Genomic DNA, 18214 nt, shown 5'->3' with positions numbered 1-18214 from the left:
ATCACTTGTGACTTGTTATTACCTGATGACAGTGCATCAACATTAGTTTTTAAGTCATATTTAGGTCTTTATTATAGCATTTAGAGAGTCAACTGCAATGAATTCATAGGGAAATCAAGCTAAAACAGGAACAAGAGCTCAAGAGAAGAAACTTCAAGAAACCAAGGAAAATTGCCTAAAACTCAACCATCGTGCCACGTTTATCACGTTCGTGGAACATTGAAGGAAGCGTGGGACAAAGGATTCAGCACTGGAATTTTCGTGGCACGAAGCAACATGCAACGTGCCACGATGGTTGATTTTGTCTGCTGCCACGTAGGATTAATGAAGCATCGTGCCATGACCAGCCCGTAACGTGGCACGATGATGGACTTTTCTGAAACCCTAATTTTCTTTCTATAAATATCCAGCTGCTAGCAAGGGTTTTGGTACCGATTATTATTGCGATTTTGAGCATCAAGGACGATAGGAGACCAAGGAACGAGCCCTGAATCTCATACCAACACCCTGTTGGTTAGATTTATGTATGTTTTCTCTTGTTATTTCTTATGATTGTTTAGCAATGAGTAGCTAAACCCTTAGTTTGGTTAAGCCGTGATGAAACTTTTGTAATATATGATTTTGTAGTTGAACACCCTCTATAATCAATGCTATTCAGTTTTTATTTAGAATTACTTGTGTTTATTGCTTTTCATGATTATTGTTTTGTGTGACTACTAGCCCTAGCTTCTTGCAATCACATGAATTGATCTTAGGAATTGAATGACTACTAGCCCTAGCTTTTAATCCTGAAATAGTAATTTTGTTTGACTCAACACTAGGAGCCTAGAGATAGGAAATTGAGGGTTATGATGCATGAATTAACGTTCCAATATTGCTTCCACGGTTATTCAATCACGTTAAGAGATTAATAGGGTTATAACTTAGGAAAGGGCTTTGATGCGAGAGATTGATCAAAGTCACTTAGTTAATTTATCGTAAAAACTGAGTAGTAATTGAGAGTAGAGAGAGGAAGACTTTTTCATATAAAGCAATAGTGGATTCACCGGCTTAACCATTCATCTCAATATAATTTTCTTTCAAACTCTTTTTATTCTAATCAAATCTGATTAAAACCAAACCTTACTGCCTAGGGCAACCTAATACAAACGTTACACATCCTAACGTATAACGCGCTTGCTACACTTGAAATTAACACAGTCCTTGTGGATCGATATTTTTACTACTTCGATAGTTTTTGGTACACTTGCCAGATATCAATCAAGTTTTTGGCGCCGTTGTCGGGGACTGTTGAATCATTTCAACAAGGCAATTACGTTATAATTTAGGATTTCTGCAATTTAATTTTCTGTTTTAGTATTCTTTGATTACTTTGCATTGTGCAATGCTACTAAGGTATTTGCTGTTTATGCGAGGTAAGGTGAGCGCTGACGATCTCGAATTCAATCCAGAAATTGAAAGGACTGCTAAAGCACTCCGGAAAGCTGTCCGGTTGCAAAGGTTGGCTCATTCCGTTCCACCGGGTGTTCGAGAACAAATACCGGAGCCACTCTCAACTGAATCTGAAACATCTGCTTCTCCTAAATCTGCTATCATGGGAGATCCTGCAGCAAGACCAAAGCTAGGAGACTATGGGTTAGCCACTCATCGCGGTCAACTAATCCACACTTTTCAACCAGCTAACCCCATTGCTTTCGACATCAAGACCACCGTTCTCAACGGTCTTAGAGACAGACAATTCGATGGGACCGAAGCTATGAGTCCCCATGAACACTTGAGCCGCTTTGCTGAAACATGTGAATTTTGTGTGCAACCAGCCACCGTGACTGATGCACAAAAGAAACTCAGGCTATTCCCTTTCACTTTGACAGGAAGAGCAAAAGATTGGTTGTTAACTATACCAAACGGGACTGTCCAAACATGGGAGGAGTTAGAGCTGAAGTTCCTAGAGAAGTATTTCCCGATGTCTAAGTATTGGGATAAGAAGATGGAGATTTCAAACTTCAAACAAGGGGAGAATGAGTCACTATATGATGCTTGGGAAATGTTTAATTTGCTTTTGAAGAGATGTCCTAATCACGAGTTCACTGAAAAACAGTACCTCCAAATCTTTACTGAGGGGGTGACACCTAACACTAGGATGTTTCTAGATGCTTCAGCGGGAGGTAGTCTCAAGAGTAAAACTGATCATGAAGTTCAAGCTTTAATTGAAAACATGGCTAGCAATGAGTATTGTGCTGAAGCGAAAAAGAAAGAAAGAGGAGTGTTTGGGGTGAGTGATCAAACTGCAATCTTAGCCAACCAAGCAGCCATGAACAAACAAATAGAGACTCTAACTAAGGAGTTTCAGAACTTCACATTGGCACACAAGTCACAACAAGTGGCTGCAATCAGGTGTGATTTTTGTGGTGAAGGACATGCTAATGGCGAATGTGTACCTGAAGGAACTAGTGAGGACGCCAACTACATGGGAAGTTATCAAAGGCAGAATCAATATTATCCTTCACAGCAACCACAAAGAAAGCCTTCAGCTCTTGAGGAAACTATGATTAACTTTATGAAGATGACCCAAGGAAACTTTGAAGAAATGAAGAAGAGTCAGGAGGCTGAAAGAAAGAACAATGAAGCTTCTAGAAAGATGCTTGAAACCCAGCTGGGGCAATTAGCTAAGCAATTGGCTGAACAAAATAAAGGGGGATTTTCAGGTAACACGCACGAGAACCCTAAAAATGAGTCTTGCAAAGCTATTGAATTGAGAATCAAAAAGGTTCTTGAACCTTTAGTTCCCAAGGCTCCCAAGAGAGTAGTAGAGGAGGAAGGTGAAATGGGAAAAGAAATTGAACATGGTGAAGTCGAAAATGAGAATGATCAAAGAGTAGTTGAAAATGAAAGGAAGAAAAAAACAGAGGGAGAAAAAATGAGAGATTAATATATGAAGACTCAATATTAAGGAAGTCTAAGAGCCAATTATTGAAAGAGGGAGATCAACCATAAATTGTTCCATCATATGTAAAGCTTCCCTACCCTCACTTGGCCAAGAAGAAGAAGAAGGAGGAAGGTCAATTCAAGAAGTTCATGCAACTTTTGTCACAACTTCAGGTGAACATTCCTTTCGGTGAAGCTCTTGATCAAATGCCTATGTATGCTAAATTCGTGAAAGACTTGTTGAGAAAAAGAAGAAATCCAAAGGATGACGAGAACATTGCACTTTCAGAAAATTGTAGTGCAATTCTTCAAAAGAAACTTCCACCAAAGTTAAAAGATCCTGGTGCTTTCACTATCCCTTGTTCTATTGGACCGGTAGACATTGGGTGAGCCTTGTGTGATTCAGGGGCAAGTATCAACTTGATGCCCCTTTCTATGATGAAAAAGCTGGGATATGGTGAGCCTAAACCAACAAGAATGACCCTCACTCTAGCTGATAGGTCGATATCTTACCCTTTTGGTGTGCTTGAAGATGTGCTAGTTAAGATCAATGAGCTAGTATTTCCTGCTGATTTTGTAATTTTAGATATGGCTGAAGATGAAGACATGCCACTCATTTTGGGAAGACCCTTCCTAGCAACATGACGTGCTCTGATTGATGTTGAGATGGGCCAGCTCGTGTTGAGATTCCACAACGAGCAAGTGGTGTTTAATATTTTTGAAGCCATGAAACATCAAGCTGAAAATCTAAGTGTTACCGGATCGATGTGATTGATGAAATATTTGAAGATGCTTCTCGAAAACCTCAACCAACCCGACCTATGGAAAAGACACTGATTAATTCTACAGAAAATGATGAAGATGTTGAAGAGGTTGAGGTGAAAGAATGTGTTAAGCAACTTGAGGCAAGCAAAGAACAAATTCAGCAACCACCACTTGAAGACATCCTTGGCAAAAAAATATGGGGATTCAGAGACTTTGAACAATGAAAAAGAGAAAAATCCTGAATTAAAAGAACTCCCTTCTCATTTGAAATATGTCTTCCTTAGTGAGGACTCTTCCAAACCAGCAATCATCAGTAATACATTGACACCTCTAGAGGAAAAGAAGCTAATGAGAGTGTTAAGAAGTAATCAAGGAGCACTAGGGTGGAGTATCTCCGATCTTAAGGGTATTAGTCCAGCGTATTGCATACATAAAATACACATGGAGGCTAAATCCGAATATACATAAAATACAAATGCCTGTTGCATCAACATTAGTTTTTAAGTCCTATTTAGGTCTTTTTTATAGCATTTAGAGAGTCAACTGCAATGAATTCATGGGGAAATCAAGCTAAAACATGAACAAGAGCTCAAGAGAAGAAACTTCAAGAAACCAAGGAAAATTGCCTAAAACTCAACCATCGTGCCACGTTTATCATGTTCGTGGCACATTGAAGGAAGCGTGGGACAAATGATTCAGCACTGGAATTTTCGTGGCACGAAGCAACATGCAACGTGCCACGATGGTTGATTTTGTCTGCTGCCACGTAGGATTAATGAAGCATCGTGCCACGACCAGCCCGTAACGTGGCACGATGATGGGCTTTTCTGAAACCCTAATTTTCTTTCTATAAATATCCAGCTGCTAGCAAGGGTTTTGGTACCGATTATTATTGCGATTTTGAGCATCAAGGATGATAGGAGACCAAGGAACGAGCCCTGAATCTCATACCAACACCCTGTTGGTTAGATTTATGTATGTTTTCTCTTGTTATTTCTTATGATTGTTTAGCTATGAGTAGTTAAACCCTTAGTTTGGTTAAGCCATGATGAAACTTTTGTAATATATGATTTTGTAGTTGAACTCCCTCTATAATCAATGCTATTCATTTTTTATTCAGAATTACTTGTGTTTATTGCTTTTCATGATTATTGTTTTGTATGACTACTAGCCCTAGCTTCTTGCAATCACATGAATTGATCTTAGAAATTGAATGACTACTAACCCTAGCTTTTAATCCTGAAATAGTAATTTTGTTTGACTCAACACTAGGAGCCTAGAGATAGGAAATTGAGGGTTATGATGCATGAATTAACGTTCCAATATTGTTTCCACGGTTATTCAATCTCGTTAAGAGATTAATAGGGTTATAACTTAGGAAAGGGCTTTGATGCGAGAGATTGATCAAAGTCACTTAGTTAATTTATCGTAAAAACTGAGTAGTAATTGAGAGTAGAGAGAGGAAGACTTTTTCATATAAAGCAATAGTGGATTCACCGGCTTAACCGTTCATCTCAATATAATTTTCTTTCAAACTCTTTTTATTCTAATCAAATTTGATTAAAACCAAACCTTACTGCCTAGGGCAACCTAATACAAACTTTACACATCCTAACGTATAACGCGCTTGCTACACTTGAAATTAACACAGTCCTTGTGGATCGATATTTTTACTACTTCGATAGTTTTTGGTACACTTGCCAGATATCTATCATTACCCATTGAACCTATTTCTTGGGATCTCCAGTCATTTAGGTCGGGTTACCATCACTTGTGACCTTTGGGCATTAGTCCCATCCTATTGGATGTGTTTAGGACTTTCTTTCTAGTTATTCCTTTCGTCAAAGGATAAACTAAGTCATCATCAGTACGTACATGATCTACTTTAACTGTTCCTTTTGAGAGTAGCTAGCTCTCTAATTCTTTATATGTTCGTGCCTTAATAATCGTCTCTCACCATTATGGTAACGATTCTCAATTTTGTAATAGCTGCAGACTATCACAATAAATTAACACTTCTGGAAACAATTTTACCCACTAAGGGTTCTCAATTAGCAAGCATCTTATCAACTTGCTTCTTCACTAGTTTTATCTAGTGTTCTCATCTCATATTCATTCCATAGTGGACTGAGTCAATATCATTTGTTTCAACAAATAACTCCTACAGTGATGCTCAATGAGCAGTCACTGGTCGAGGATGTTCTATTTTGAAATTTGTACCATTCAAGTACAATAGGCTACTCCTCATAATTTAATCTTAGAGTCGTAGTCTTCTTAAGGCACCTCATGACTCTTTCAATAGCATGTCAATGCTTCTCATTTGTCTACTAGTAAACTTGCACAAGAGATTCACGACATCAGCAATGTCGGGTTTAATACATTCAATGACATACCTAAGTATTGTCAATGATGCTCACATATTCTGTTTTTCTAACTCCATCTCAAGTGTTCTAACACTTGGATCATAATATATGATTGCAAGTTTACGGTCAAATAATTATATTTCCTTAAGATCTTCTCAACTTTGTGAGATTTATCAAAAAGGTTCTCTTTTCTGATCTAGTAATCTTGAAACCAATAATTACTTCAACTTTGTCTAGGTCTTTCTTATCAATGTTGTAAACCAAGAATTACTTCAACTTTGTCTAGGTCTTTCTTATCAATGTTGTAAACCAAAAATTGCTTCAACTTTGTCTAGGTCTTTCTTATCAATGTTGTTGATAAACAATGATTTCACATAATTCATAACATGAATCTTTAAACCAAATATGAGCAAGTCGTCTTCATAGAGACATATGACCGTGCAAATATTATTTGTCACTTTCATTCACTTTATACTCATTCGATAGCATTAGAATGACAAATATTTCATGTCATTCCTTTTTAGACCTCACAAAGAATTATCTAACTTACATACCTTGTTTTTCTTGTCCATGAATCACAAAATTTTTCAGGTTGTTCCATATAGATTTCTTCTTCTAGTTCACCATAAATAAGGCAACTTTCACATCCATTTGGAGTACTATCGAGTTATGAACGGCGGCTAAAGGGACTAGTACTCTTATGGATATGATTTTCGTGACTGGTGAATGAATGTCAAAGAAGTCCATATTTTTCTCTGTGTCTAAAACCTTTGACTACAAGGAGAGCCTTGCATTCATCAACCGTACCATCAGGTTTTAGTTCCTTTTTTCCAAAATCCAAATACAACCGATTGGTTTTGCAACTATGAGACAAGTCAACCAAGTGCCATGTTTTGTTAGACTCTATAAAATCTATTTCATCGTTTATTGCTTCTTGCCATAATTCAGCATCCATTAAGGATATAGCTTTTTAAGGCTTAATGGATCTTCTTCCAATGTATAAACCAAGTTCATACTCTTTAGCTATTTTTAGCTTTCTTACCTCCTTGAGGTTCTATAACATCTCGTATGATGTTTTCATAACTATTTCTAATTACATGAATGTGATTAGATATAGTGCCCCCACTAGTTCTTAATTTTTTAGGGGAATTTATTTTGCCCCCACTAATGTCGTGCTCCCATTAGAGCCCCCACTAGTGCCCCTACTATTCTTTAGTTAAAGGGGTTAACATTTACATAGAAATCGCATCTTTTAAATTCTATGATTACTTTAACATTTAGGTCATAAAACCTATATGTTTTGTTATTTATCGTATACCCGATGAATACACATTCATAGACTCTACTAGTGAGTTCAACTCTCGGGGTCCAGAATCCAAATATAGTTCAGACAATCCCAAGTTCAAAAATAAGACAAGTTGGATTGTCTTTTCTTCAAAAATTTCTTTATTTAGAATTTTTGTTCTTAGACTTGGGTACTCTATAAATTTCAATTTCCGTTATAAAAATTGAACATTCAAGCATATCAATTTTATTTTCCAAAATTCACAGTCATCAATATGATAAAAATATCATTTTATCATTTCTAATTTATGTGTCATCAAATTCACACATATCATAATTTATTATGTTTAGAGATTCATATTCTCTAAATTCTGATTTATATGAACTTTTGGTTCATATATCTTGACTGCAATAAATAAAATCGTCTAATCATATAACGTTGGAATTAAGTCCAAGTTACTCAAGTTTAAAATTAAACGCTTGTTCACATGTCAAATATTAAAATCATACAACTAATAAAATAGAAGGAAAATTTAATTTTTAACATATCATCAAAGTGCATCCTTTTCCCAGAAGAATGCATGGAACACAAGTCTCTCTTTAAGTCTGAGTTAACTCAGTCTTATTCAATAGAAATCTGAAATTCAAATTCTTTCTTAATTTTATATGAAACATTTGGTACAAATATCTCATATAATTTCTAGTTAAAAACAAAATTCAGTGCGGTTCATTCTTTTCAATGATCATATCATTCCAACTGTTCCACGGTACACTCCAATTGTTTCTATAAAGAAGCTTTTGTTCAGAACATGACCGATCAGCTTTAGATAATTTGTTTCCTATCATGATGATTATATATAAACTTTACATAACCATTTCATGTTACTGTTTCAAAAGAAAACAACACGTAAGCATGTGTTGCATCCGAAAAAACTTTTGAGTTCATCAAAATAAAATAGCAACCTCACATTATTTTATTTTCCAGTCCATACTTTTTCTTACGTTTTGTAACAAACTCGTCTGTTTTATCATTATCAATGATAATCTTAATTTTTCTTAGTGTTGTTATAACAACAAGCACTTCATGGTTTCAGTCGAAAGAGTGTATTTCTATAGTTTGATTTATCCTTGTTTTATTTTTGGGACAACAAAATCTCAATAAGTAACTTCTTCGGTAGACATAGCAGTAGAAACGTCTTAAAATTGTTGTTTTCGGATTTCCAAACTGTTGTATTTGGATTTCCAAATTCTATTATCTGCCGAAGTTGTTACTAGGTTGAGTCACGACCAGGTTGCTCTCTTTAAGACGTTTCGTGGCACTGCCCAAAAATGTGCACGGCAGACTATCAACCACGCCGCCTCCAGGATAAAACAAGCCCAGATACAACTGTGCGGTTAACTACTGCACTGTAGAAAACCGTTCGAGAATTACACCTTCAATATGGTACTAAGACCACTCTTTTAATACTGAAACCACTTTAATATGACATTATTACCATTCTATTATGGTGCTAAGACCACTCAAATATGGTGTTTCCATCATTCTAACCTTTAAGTTCTCCAAACTATCAATATGGTACTATGACCACTCAAATATGGTGTTACCACCATTTCTCCTCAAATAGAAAAATATTGTTATAATATTTATATACCGTTAAGATCATTATTGATTCCGACGGGACATTATTATTCCAGATAGGGAATATGATTTTAAAAGTACTCTTTATTCCGAAGGGACATATATTACCGAAGGGACTATGTTTTTAAGACCATTCTTAATTCCGAAGGGACATTAAACCGAAAAGGGAATATGGTCTTAAGAACACTCTTAATTCCGAAGGGACCGAAAGGAGTAGAAAAAGGAGAAGGACTTGTTAAACAAGTCGAAGGAGGGAGAAGAGATGAAAGACTCGTCAACACAAGTCAAGAAAGGGAGAAGAGAGAAAGAGCTCCCGACAACTCAATGAAACTCTTTGGTGTGTGGAATGCACTGTGTGAGCTCTCTATTTATAGAAAAAATTCACAACTAATAAGTGAGAAACTTTGGGAACAAGTAATACATTACTTTGTCATTAAGTAATTCACATATTAGATCTAGTACAAAAATATCTTAATTGAGTACCAAAATATATTATATTTAGTACAAAAATATATCATATTATGTACCAAAATATATTTCAGATCAAGCACTAAAATATATTAGATTGCTACCCAAATATTTTAGCAAAACTTGGGGACTAAGAAAGCACTTTCTAATAATGATTAAATTAATTATTTAATTTATCATTTCCAAATAATAAAATATATATCAATATATATTTTTTCTCTAGTGCTTATGTACCCCCATTATTTAGAGGTACACCCCCACTATACCAAAATATATTATATTTAGTACAAAAATATATCATATTATGTACCAAAATATATTTCAGATCAAGCACTAAAATATATTAGATTGCGTACCCAAATATTTTAGCAAAACTTGGGGACTAAGAAAGCACTTTCTAATAATGATTAAATTAATTATTTAATTTATCATTTCCAAATAATAAAATATATATCAATATATATTTTTTCTCTAGTGCTTATTTACCCCCATTAATTAGAGGTACACCCCTGTCGCGTCATTTTTCGGACGGTCAAAAGACCCGTTTTTTATTTCACGACTGAACATTTAATTCTTTTCAAAAGAAAGTGGAAAAAGGTTCAAATACCACGTTTTTAAGGGATTAAGGGTTCGGGGGTTGGTTATATTTAGGGAAGGTGTTAGGCACCCTAAATATTCGTAGTACTCTACGAGAACCTCTTGATTTTTTTTAACTTTTGTGCTATAAACTTGCTTGCTTTAAAAATGGAATTTGAAATGATGAAAGAAAATAAAGACCTAATTATCTACATTTTTATTGATTTGAAAGGAAACATATCCTCTGCCTACGTACCCGTGAAGGATCAAAACCTCGTAGTTCGGGGTTGAAAAATGACGTTTGATTTGTTGAGTGTTTTTTTTAATGGTTTTGGAAAAGGTTTTAAAATAAAAGCCAAATGGCAAATGAGAATTTGTTTGTGTTTTTTATTTAAATGAAAGTAAACTCGAAGTAGAAATAAATTGATTGATGATTTGATTAAGAAAGAAACGTAAAAAAGACGATCACTTGATTTAAGATCAAGGTTTGTTTAAAAAATATTTTTGTGTTTTGACATATTTGAATGTTTTTGTTGTTTTTGAATATTTGATTTTTTCGGAAAATGATTTTTTTGAAGCGTAACGACGTAACTTGACAGAAAATAAAAGCGGAAAAATAAAGTGCAGTGGTGTCGGTGCATATTCTCATTATTTGCGGTTACATTGCTCCTAATTACATTCTATGGTCTCAAACGAAATGTAAATGACAAAAAGATAAAGTGCGTGAAAATTAAATTACATTGAGTCCTAAATACATTCTAATTTTGCAATAAAAATAAATGACGAAAATTACAATGCATAATGGCATAATAAACATAAAGTGAAAGGATAAAAAAAAGCAAAAAAGAAGATATGAAAATACAAGAGAATTTAAGAATGCATAATAAAGAAATAAAATTAGATGCTGGGGGTGCAAGTAGTAAAAAGGGGGGTGCAGGAATGAAAAGAAAGAGATTGGGCCACAGACATATGCTGGGCGCGTTGGGCCTTGGATTGAGCTAGACCGGTTCGGTTCAAGAGAACCGAACCGGTTCAGTCTATATAAAAAGGGAAAGGCCGGTTTTTTTCATTTCACACAGAATTCCTCTCTCTTCTCATCTCTCTCTCGGCTCTCTCTCTCTCTTTTCCCCACCCTTCATCTTCTTTCAAATGTTCTTCAAGAACATGAAGGTTCCGGCGAGTGTTCATCAACACCGCCGCAAATCTCAGTTTCCGGCGCGGCGGCCGGCCAGCCTAGGTGGCGGCACCGCCGCTAGAATCTCTTTTTTTAATTTTTTTTTTTATTCCACTCAGTTTCACTCTCTCTTGTCGTTTCCAACCTAAAAAAAACTCAAATTCAAACCCTAAAGCCCTAGATCTATGAAATACGAATTAAAGAGAAAAAAACTACCTTTGTTTAAAATGGAACCGAACTTGTGTTACGGTGTGTGTGTGTGGACCGGTTTTGGATCGGTGTTGTGATGTCTGGAGACTGGATTTGATGATGATTTGTGTGCGTGTTTATCTGTTGGATTTGATTCTATGATGTGTGGGTTTTATGAGGTGCTGTGCGTGTGTTGTGTGCTGTGTGTTCAGTGTGTAATATTTTGCAGGTTGATCCTTTTAGAAAAAATCCTCCCTCCTAATTCTGGACTGTGCTACTTCATTTATACTGAAAATTTTGATCTTTGAGGCTTGCAAGTGGAGCAGACAAGAGTGTGGCATGCGCGAGAGAAGATGCTCGACAGACTTGAGTGGAATGGCATGGGCAGTAGTGCTGGGAAGCATGAACCGTTCCTTGGGCAAGTAGACAAGATTCTTGATGGGCAAAGATATAAAATAATAATAATAAAAAAAACTTAACATAATAAAAAAACGAAAATAACAATAAATATTTAAAAAAAAAATTAATTAAAACTAAAAAGATTTTTAAATAAAAGATGGATATAAAAATATAAAATAAAATGAGAAGATGGCCCGACACGGAATCAAACATGAGGTATTTTAAAATACCTCTCTGCCGAATTTTTCGCTAAAAAGGCTGAAATTGATTCGAGTCAGACGACGTGTGTCGGTGTATGAATGCAGGGTCTACTGGTCAAAATTTGGGGTATGACAACCCCCACTATATAAACACTACTAATGTGTGTGTTCCATCCGATGTGGGACTTCCACTTTTTTCAATTCACACAACACTAGTTCTACCCAACATGAGAATTTGTGTTTAGTCTTTTTTACTCAATTTCCACACATGTTCCAACAATAATATATGGTAGGTTCATGAGCTTCTTGAAGAATTGGCATTAGTAGAGGAAGAGATCATTTTGCTTGAAACAAAAGTTAAGGAACTAAAATATAAATTGTACCAAGAAAGAAATGAAGCCGCGGATTGGAAAGTACGCCATAGAAGATGATGAGTGCTAGGAAGTGATACTTTCTTGTTATATTTTAAGCACTTTTTGTTACTTGCTTTGCAAGTTATTGAAGTAAAAGCCGAGAAATAAGCGTTAAATGCCTTATTATGCTTTATATATATATATATATATATATATATATATATATATATATATATATATATATATATATATATATTACTCTATCCTTTTATGCAGGAATTTACCACAAGGCACTGATCAAAGATGAAAAATCATGAAAAAGTGCAAAATGGCAGAAGCTGATCCAGGAGGCAGTAGCAACTCACACTCAACTCGCAACTGCGAGCTCATTTACTCGCAATTGTGAGTTAAGGCGGCCTAAGCACCTCAGATATGATGTGGCAGAAGCTCATTGGTCCAGAAAAAGCAACTCGCAATTGCGAGTGATGTAGCTCGCAGCTGCGAGTTCATGCAGAGCAGAAGTCTATAAATATCCCACTTGCTATTCATTGAAAAGATCTTCTTCTTAGTTAGCTTGATATTTTCTCAGTTTTTCTTTTAGTTTTGAGATATAGATATTTTAGAGAGAAATAGAGCTAGAGTATATAGAGTAAGAGTGGTAGAAGGTGGATTCTTTCTTCCTTTGTTGAGGCATCACAAAGTGTAATGAACTTTCCTCTTCAATCCATCCTTGGAAGGCTTCCATGGCAATGAGTAGCTAAATCCCCTTTGTTGGGATAAGAGGTACTTATCTTTGCTAACATGTAATCTTTGATCTATAAATATATGGTTCTAACACTTTATTCAATATTGTTGTTATTCTTGCTCTTGATGCTTTCAAAGAGATTCAAGATGATTTGGACACGAACTCTTGAATCTAGATCTAGAGTAACAATCTATCTTAAGTTATCATTCTTGACACTTTTGGTAATCTTTGATAATCACCTTTAATCAAGACCTTAATGTTTTTGGACATTTAGTCGGTTGGACACGATCGATTAAGTTATCCGATCGACTTTGTTATCTTTTAAATGGTTTGGACACGAATGTTTAAACGATACCTTAGAAATAATGATATCGCTTTGGACACGAAGGATATTGTAGAAATGATTGTGATAATATTGGTTATAAAGCTAGAATCCGTATTGATCATTAGGTTATGTGTGACGCTTGGTTAAGGAACTCAAGTCCTAACAAGTTTCACGCCTTATTTATCTCAACTTTTACTTTTGCAATTTAGTTTAGCTAGTTACAATTAAAACAAACAAGTACTCTTAATACTTGGAATGATATTTGATGTTAAACTGTCCTTGATATCGCACTAATCCCTGTGGAGACGATACACAAATACTTATCTTGTTTGATGCAAAACTATTTCATCAGAAGACAACTTAAATTATGTAACCAGTTCCAAGGATCATTTTCACAAAATTATGAAGTATTCACCAAAGGAAGAAAGTCAAAAGATAGGAGGGCATCTTTGAGTTCAGCAATGGATATCCATAGCCTATTTTCCACCCCAAGAAGATCAAAAGGTAAATACATGATATGTGTTAAGCCTTGTGTTTTCTTTTGAAGTATATAGTGATTTTGGAATGTATCTAAATTACAAAGACATTCTTGAATGTGTTTTTTTTAGCGTGTTTGATCCTCGAATGTGTCTTTTGTTAGGTAGCTTGATTCTCAAATGTGTCGGTTGTTAGTCAGTTTAGTCCATGAAATTGTTAACAAAAGACACTCGGGGAGGAATGTTTTTATAGTTTCAGGGATTAAAATGACTATTTACTCGTTTTCTTTTTCTTCAGTTGCTCAATTTTCTCACCGTGTGATTTTGAATATCTGTTGAACACAGAATATGAAGTGCCAAGAACGAAAACAGGAAAAATTCCAAGACAAAATGCCATTGAGAACCCAAATGAATTGTCAGAGGAACTTCTTAAATGTCTAATAGGAATTTTCCTAGAATTGAACCAAGCATCATTGGACATCAAAGAATCAGAAACTAGTGTCCCAAGACTCACTCTTTCATGCATGCAGTCGAAAAGCTTCATCTCAATGACTAATTCATCCAACTGCAAAACACATTCATATCTTTCAAATGGCAATGCCTCTTGTCTTGACCCATATGGCATATCAGCAGATTTAGATTGCACAACAAGAGATGTAGGACCTTATAAGAATTTCATCCAAATTAGTAGCAGCTCATTAGACACTGAATTCTTTTCGCACTGCCTGCCAGCATTCAGAAAATTAAGGTTCATTTTGAGCTCTTAGTAGCTCATCAATAATTGTTTAAACTTTATCTACATGTTATGCAATCTTTTTTATTTTCCTTATATATCTTTATTCTTATATATCCCTCTCTTTTTTAGGGTCTTGAGGCATAAGCAATGTGATGTTGATTTAAGTTTCTTGAGCTACAAGCAAAAGTTGGCATCCTGGATCAAACATATACAATGCCTGCATAATGAATGTACTGTAAGGCATTTCAAGTCTTCATTAACAAGAAATTACCTATTATATCATATCTATGTAATTATTAGAATTATTAGAATATCATTGTCATTATTAGAATATTATTGTTATTATTAGAATATAATTGTCATTAAATAGTCATGATTGTATAGCAAATATACAGAGAAACTGACATTGTATATGTATCATTGAAAATCAATAGAAAGGCAAGGCCTATCATTCCAATATGGTATCAGTAAGCATAGGTACTGATCCTAAACCCTAATTGTGCCGCCGTTCTCCTCACATAATCGGCTGCACAACCTTCTTCTTTCTCTCATCTCACCCACGATGTTCTGATCAGCTTTCTTTCTCTCATCATGTCTGCTGCACAGTCATCTCCCTCCTCCTCTCCCAAATCTTCCTCCTCCTCTCCCAAAAACTCTGCAACCACGCAGAATACCAATCCTCCCATTCATCCCGCATTCACCATCTCTAACATCACCATTTTTATCAAAATTACCCTAAGTATTGAAAAGGGTCAATACAACACTTGGTCTGAACTCTTCAAAATCCATGCCCGTGTTCATCAAGTCATTGATCATATCATCCCATCTGAAACCACATCATCTCCTAATCTCAAAGACACCGATCCAAATCTTTGGGCACGTCTTGATGCTGTTGTCCTTCAATGGATTTATGGCACCATTTCTGATGACCTTCTTCACACCATCATTGAGCGGGATTCAACCACGGAAAATGCGTGGAACAGATTGTTCAACATTTTCTATGACAATAAAAATTTGCGGGCTCTCTACCTAGAGCAAGAATTTTCTAATGTCCATATGGAACAATTTCCTGATGCATCCACCTATTGTCAACATCTCAAATCTCTGTCTGATCAACTCTCTAATGTTGGTGCTCCCGTGTCTAACGAAAGGCTTGTTCTTCAACTTATTTCTGGCCTAACAGATGCGTATGCTACGGTGGGTTCACAAATCCGTCATGGAGACACTCTTCCACCTTTTTACAAAGCTCGTTCTATGATTATCCTAGAAGAAACGGCCAAAGCAAAGAAAGCAGCAAATTCCATCAGCAACTCTGCTTTCGTATCATCTCTTGATGATAACGCAGCCTCAGCAACTCCCTCTCAGCAGCGCAACCACCGTAACAACAACAACAGTGGTGCTGGTCGCGGTGGCCGAAACAATGGTCGTGGTGGACGTGGCAGGGGCAGAAACAATGGTCGTGGTGGAGGTCGTTCCCAGCCTCAGCAACATCAGTGGCCTCAGTTTCCCTCTCAGCAGCCTCAGTGGACCACTCCCACATATCCCAGACAGCAGCAGCAGTGGGCATATCCATGGCAGCCATGGGCCACTCCACCGTGTCCATATCCGACAACCGGTGCTCCCCATCAACAAACAGGCATACTAGGTCCTAAACCTCAGCAAGCTCACATGGCAACTGCTCCACCTCATATGAACAGTCAGCAAAGCTCATCTTATTATGCTCCGACTGACATCCAAGCTGCAATGCATACTCTCTCCATCTCTCCTCCTGATGATCAATGGTATATGGACAGCGGGGGGACTTCTCATATGACGGGCAATGGAGGTGATCTCACATCTTATTTTAATATGAGTAATAATATTACTGTTGGAAGTGGTCATCATATTCCTGTAATTGGTTGTGGTAATGCATCTTTACCCAATTCCCTAACCTTAAACAATGTTTTGCATGCACCAAAACTTATCAAAAATCTTGTTTCTGTCAGAAAATTTACAATCGATAATGACGTTTCTGTTGAATTTGATTATCTTGGTTTTTCTGTGAAGGATTTCCAGACAGGAACGCTTTTAATGAGATGTAATAGTTCTGGCGACCTTTACCCTATTCCCACAAGGCCAAACACAACAGCACTACCACCATCCGCCTTTGCTGCTTCATCTAATGAGTTATGGCATAGTCGTTTAGGACATCCAGGAGCTCCTATCTTAAATTCTCTTCATCGAAACAAACTTTTGCTATGTAATAAGTTTCGAAATGATTTCTTTTGTCACTCTTGTCCACTTGGGAAACAAATAAAATTACCTTTTTATAATTCATTGTCAGTTACTTGTATGCCCTTTGACATTGTTCATAGCGATCTTTGGACTTCTCCGGTATTAAGCTCCAGAGGGCATCGTTACTATGTCTTATTTCTTGATGATTTTACTAATTTTTTGTGGACTTTTCCAATCTCAAACAAATCACAAGTACATTCCATTTTTTTACAATTCCGTGCTCACGTTAAAACACAATTTGAACGTGAAATAAAATGTTTTCAATGTGACAATGGCAAGGAATACGATAATGCTCTTTTTCATAAGTTTTGTGAAAAAAATGGAATGTCTTTTCGATTCTCTTGTCCTCATACCTCCCCTCAAAATGGAAAAGCCGAAAGAAAAATTCGTACAATCAATAATATAATCCGAACCCTCCTTGCCCATGCTTCTATTCCACCAGTTTTCTGGCACCATGCTCTTCAAATGGCCACTTACCTACACAACATACTTCCAAACAAGAAACTCACTCTCCAGTCACCCACCAAAATTCTCTACCAAAAAGACCCGTCTTATTCACACCTCAGAGTATTTGGATGTCTTTGCTATCCATTAATTCCGTCCACCACTAGGAATAAACTCCAACCTCGGTCTACACCATGTGTCTTTCTAGGATATCCGTCTAACCATAGAGGTTATAAGTGCTATGAATTGTCAAGTCGTAAAATCATTATTTCTCAGCATGTCATTTTTGAGGAAAATATGTTTCCCTTTTCCACCATGAATGCTCCTACAACGACTGACTATAACTTTTTAGATGATGGCATAATCCCCCTACTTCCCTCACACTTGTACACAACATATCCACCAGCCCCCTCTCCCAACATAACCGCCACCCAATCACCATCACCAGCAGTCCAACAAACTTCTACCCCTCAAACCACGAACCACACAAATGTTCCCCTCTCACCAACCTCCTCGGCCCAACAACCTACACCCACGGTTCAAACACCTTCTCCCCCCTAGACAACGACTCCACAAACAACACCTACCACCTCTTCTCCACCGATTCCAACACCCATTTCCCCTCCTGCACCTCATTCACCTCAAATGAGAACCCGTTCACAACACGGTATTGTCAAACCTCGTACACTTTTCAACCTACACACATCAACCAACCAAATTATCTCTCCTTTACCTACAAATCCCATTGATGCATTAAGAGATCCTAATTGGAAAATGGCCATGAAAGACGAATATTATGCTCTTATTGAAAATAAGACGTGGGAATTAGTTCCTCGTCCCTCTAATGCCAATGTTATTCGAAGTTTGTGGATTTTCAGG

General features: G+C 36.4%; 1 protein-coding gene and 1 pseudogene across 2 annotated transcripts; both read left to right on the top strand.

Moving 5' to 3' along the window:
- Positions 1-12663: 12663 nt before the first annotated feature.
- Positions 12664-14856, top strand: LOC146924013 (uncharacterized; annotated as a pseudogene). The gene is made up of 4 exons (XR_015011183.1): positions 12664-12737; positions 13758-13909; positions 14227-14629; positions 14747-14856. The product of XR_015011183.1 is annotated as an uncharacterized LOC146924013 (transcript).
- Positions 14857-15250: 394 nt separating this feature from the next.
- On the top strand, positions 15251-16997 carry LOC146924012 (uncharacterized). The gene is made up of 2 exons (XM_085711805.1): positions 15251-16856; positions 16972-16997. Exons 1-2 carry the CDS (start codon positions 15674-15676, stop codon positions 16995-16997), a joined length of 1209 nt encoding a protein of 402 aa, XP_085567931.1. The 5' UTR covers positions 15251-15673.
- The last annotated feature ends 1217 nt before the right edge of the window (positions 16998-18214 follow it).

Source organism: Medicago sativa, chromosome 5 (assembly GCF_051527215.1).
Source record: "Medicago sativa cultivar Bolivia chromosome 5, Bolivia_mono, whole genome shotgun sequence".
NCBI classification, from domain to species: domain Eukaryota; kingdom Viridiplantae; phylum Streptophyta; class Magnoliopsida; order Fabales; family Fabaceae; genus Medicago; species Medicago sativa.
The sequence above is the reverse complement of the archived record's forward strand: the minus strand, read 5'-3'. Positions and strand labels throughout refer to the sequence as shown.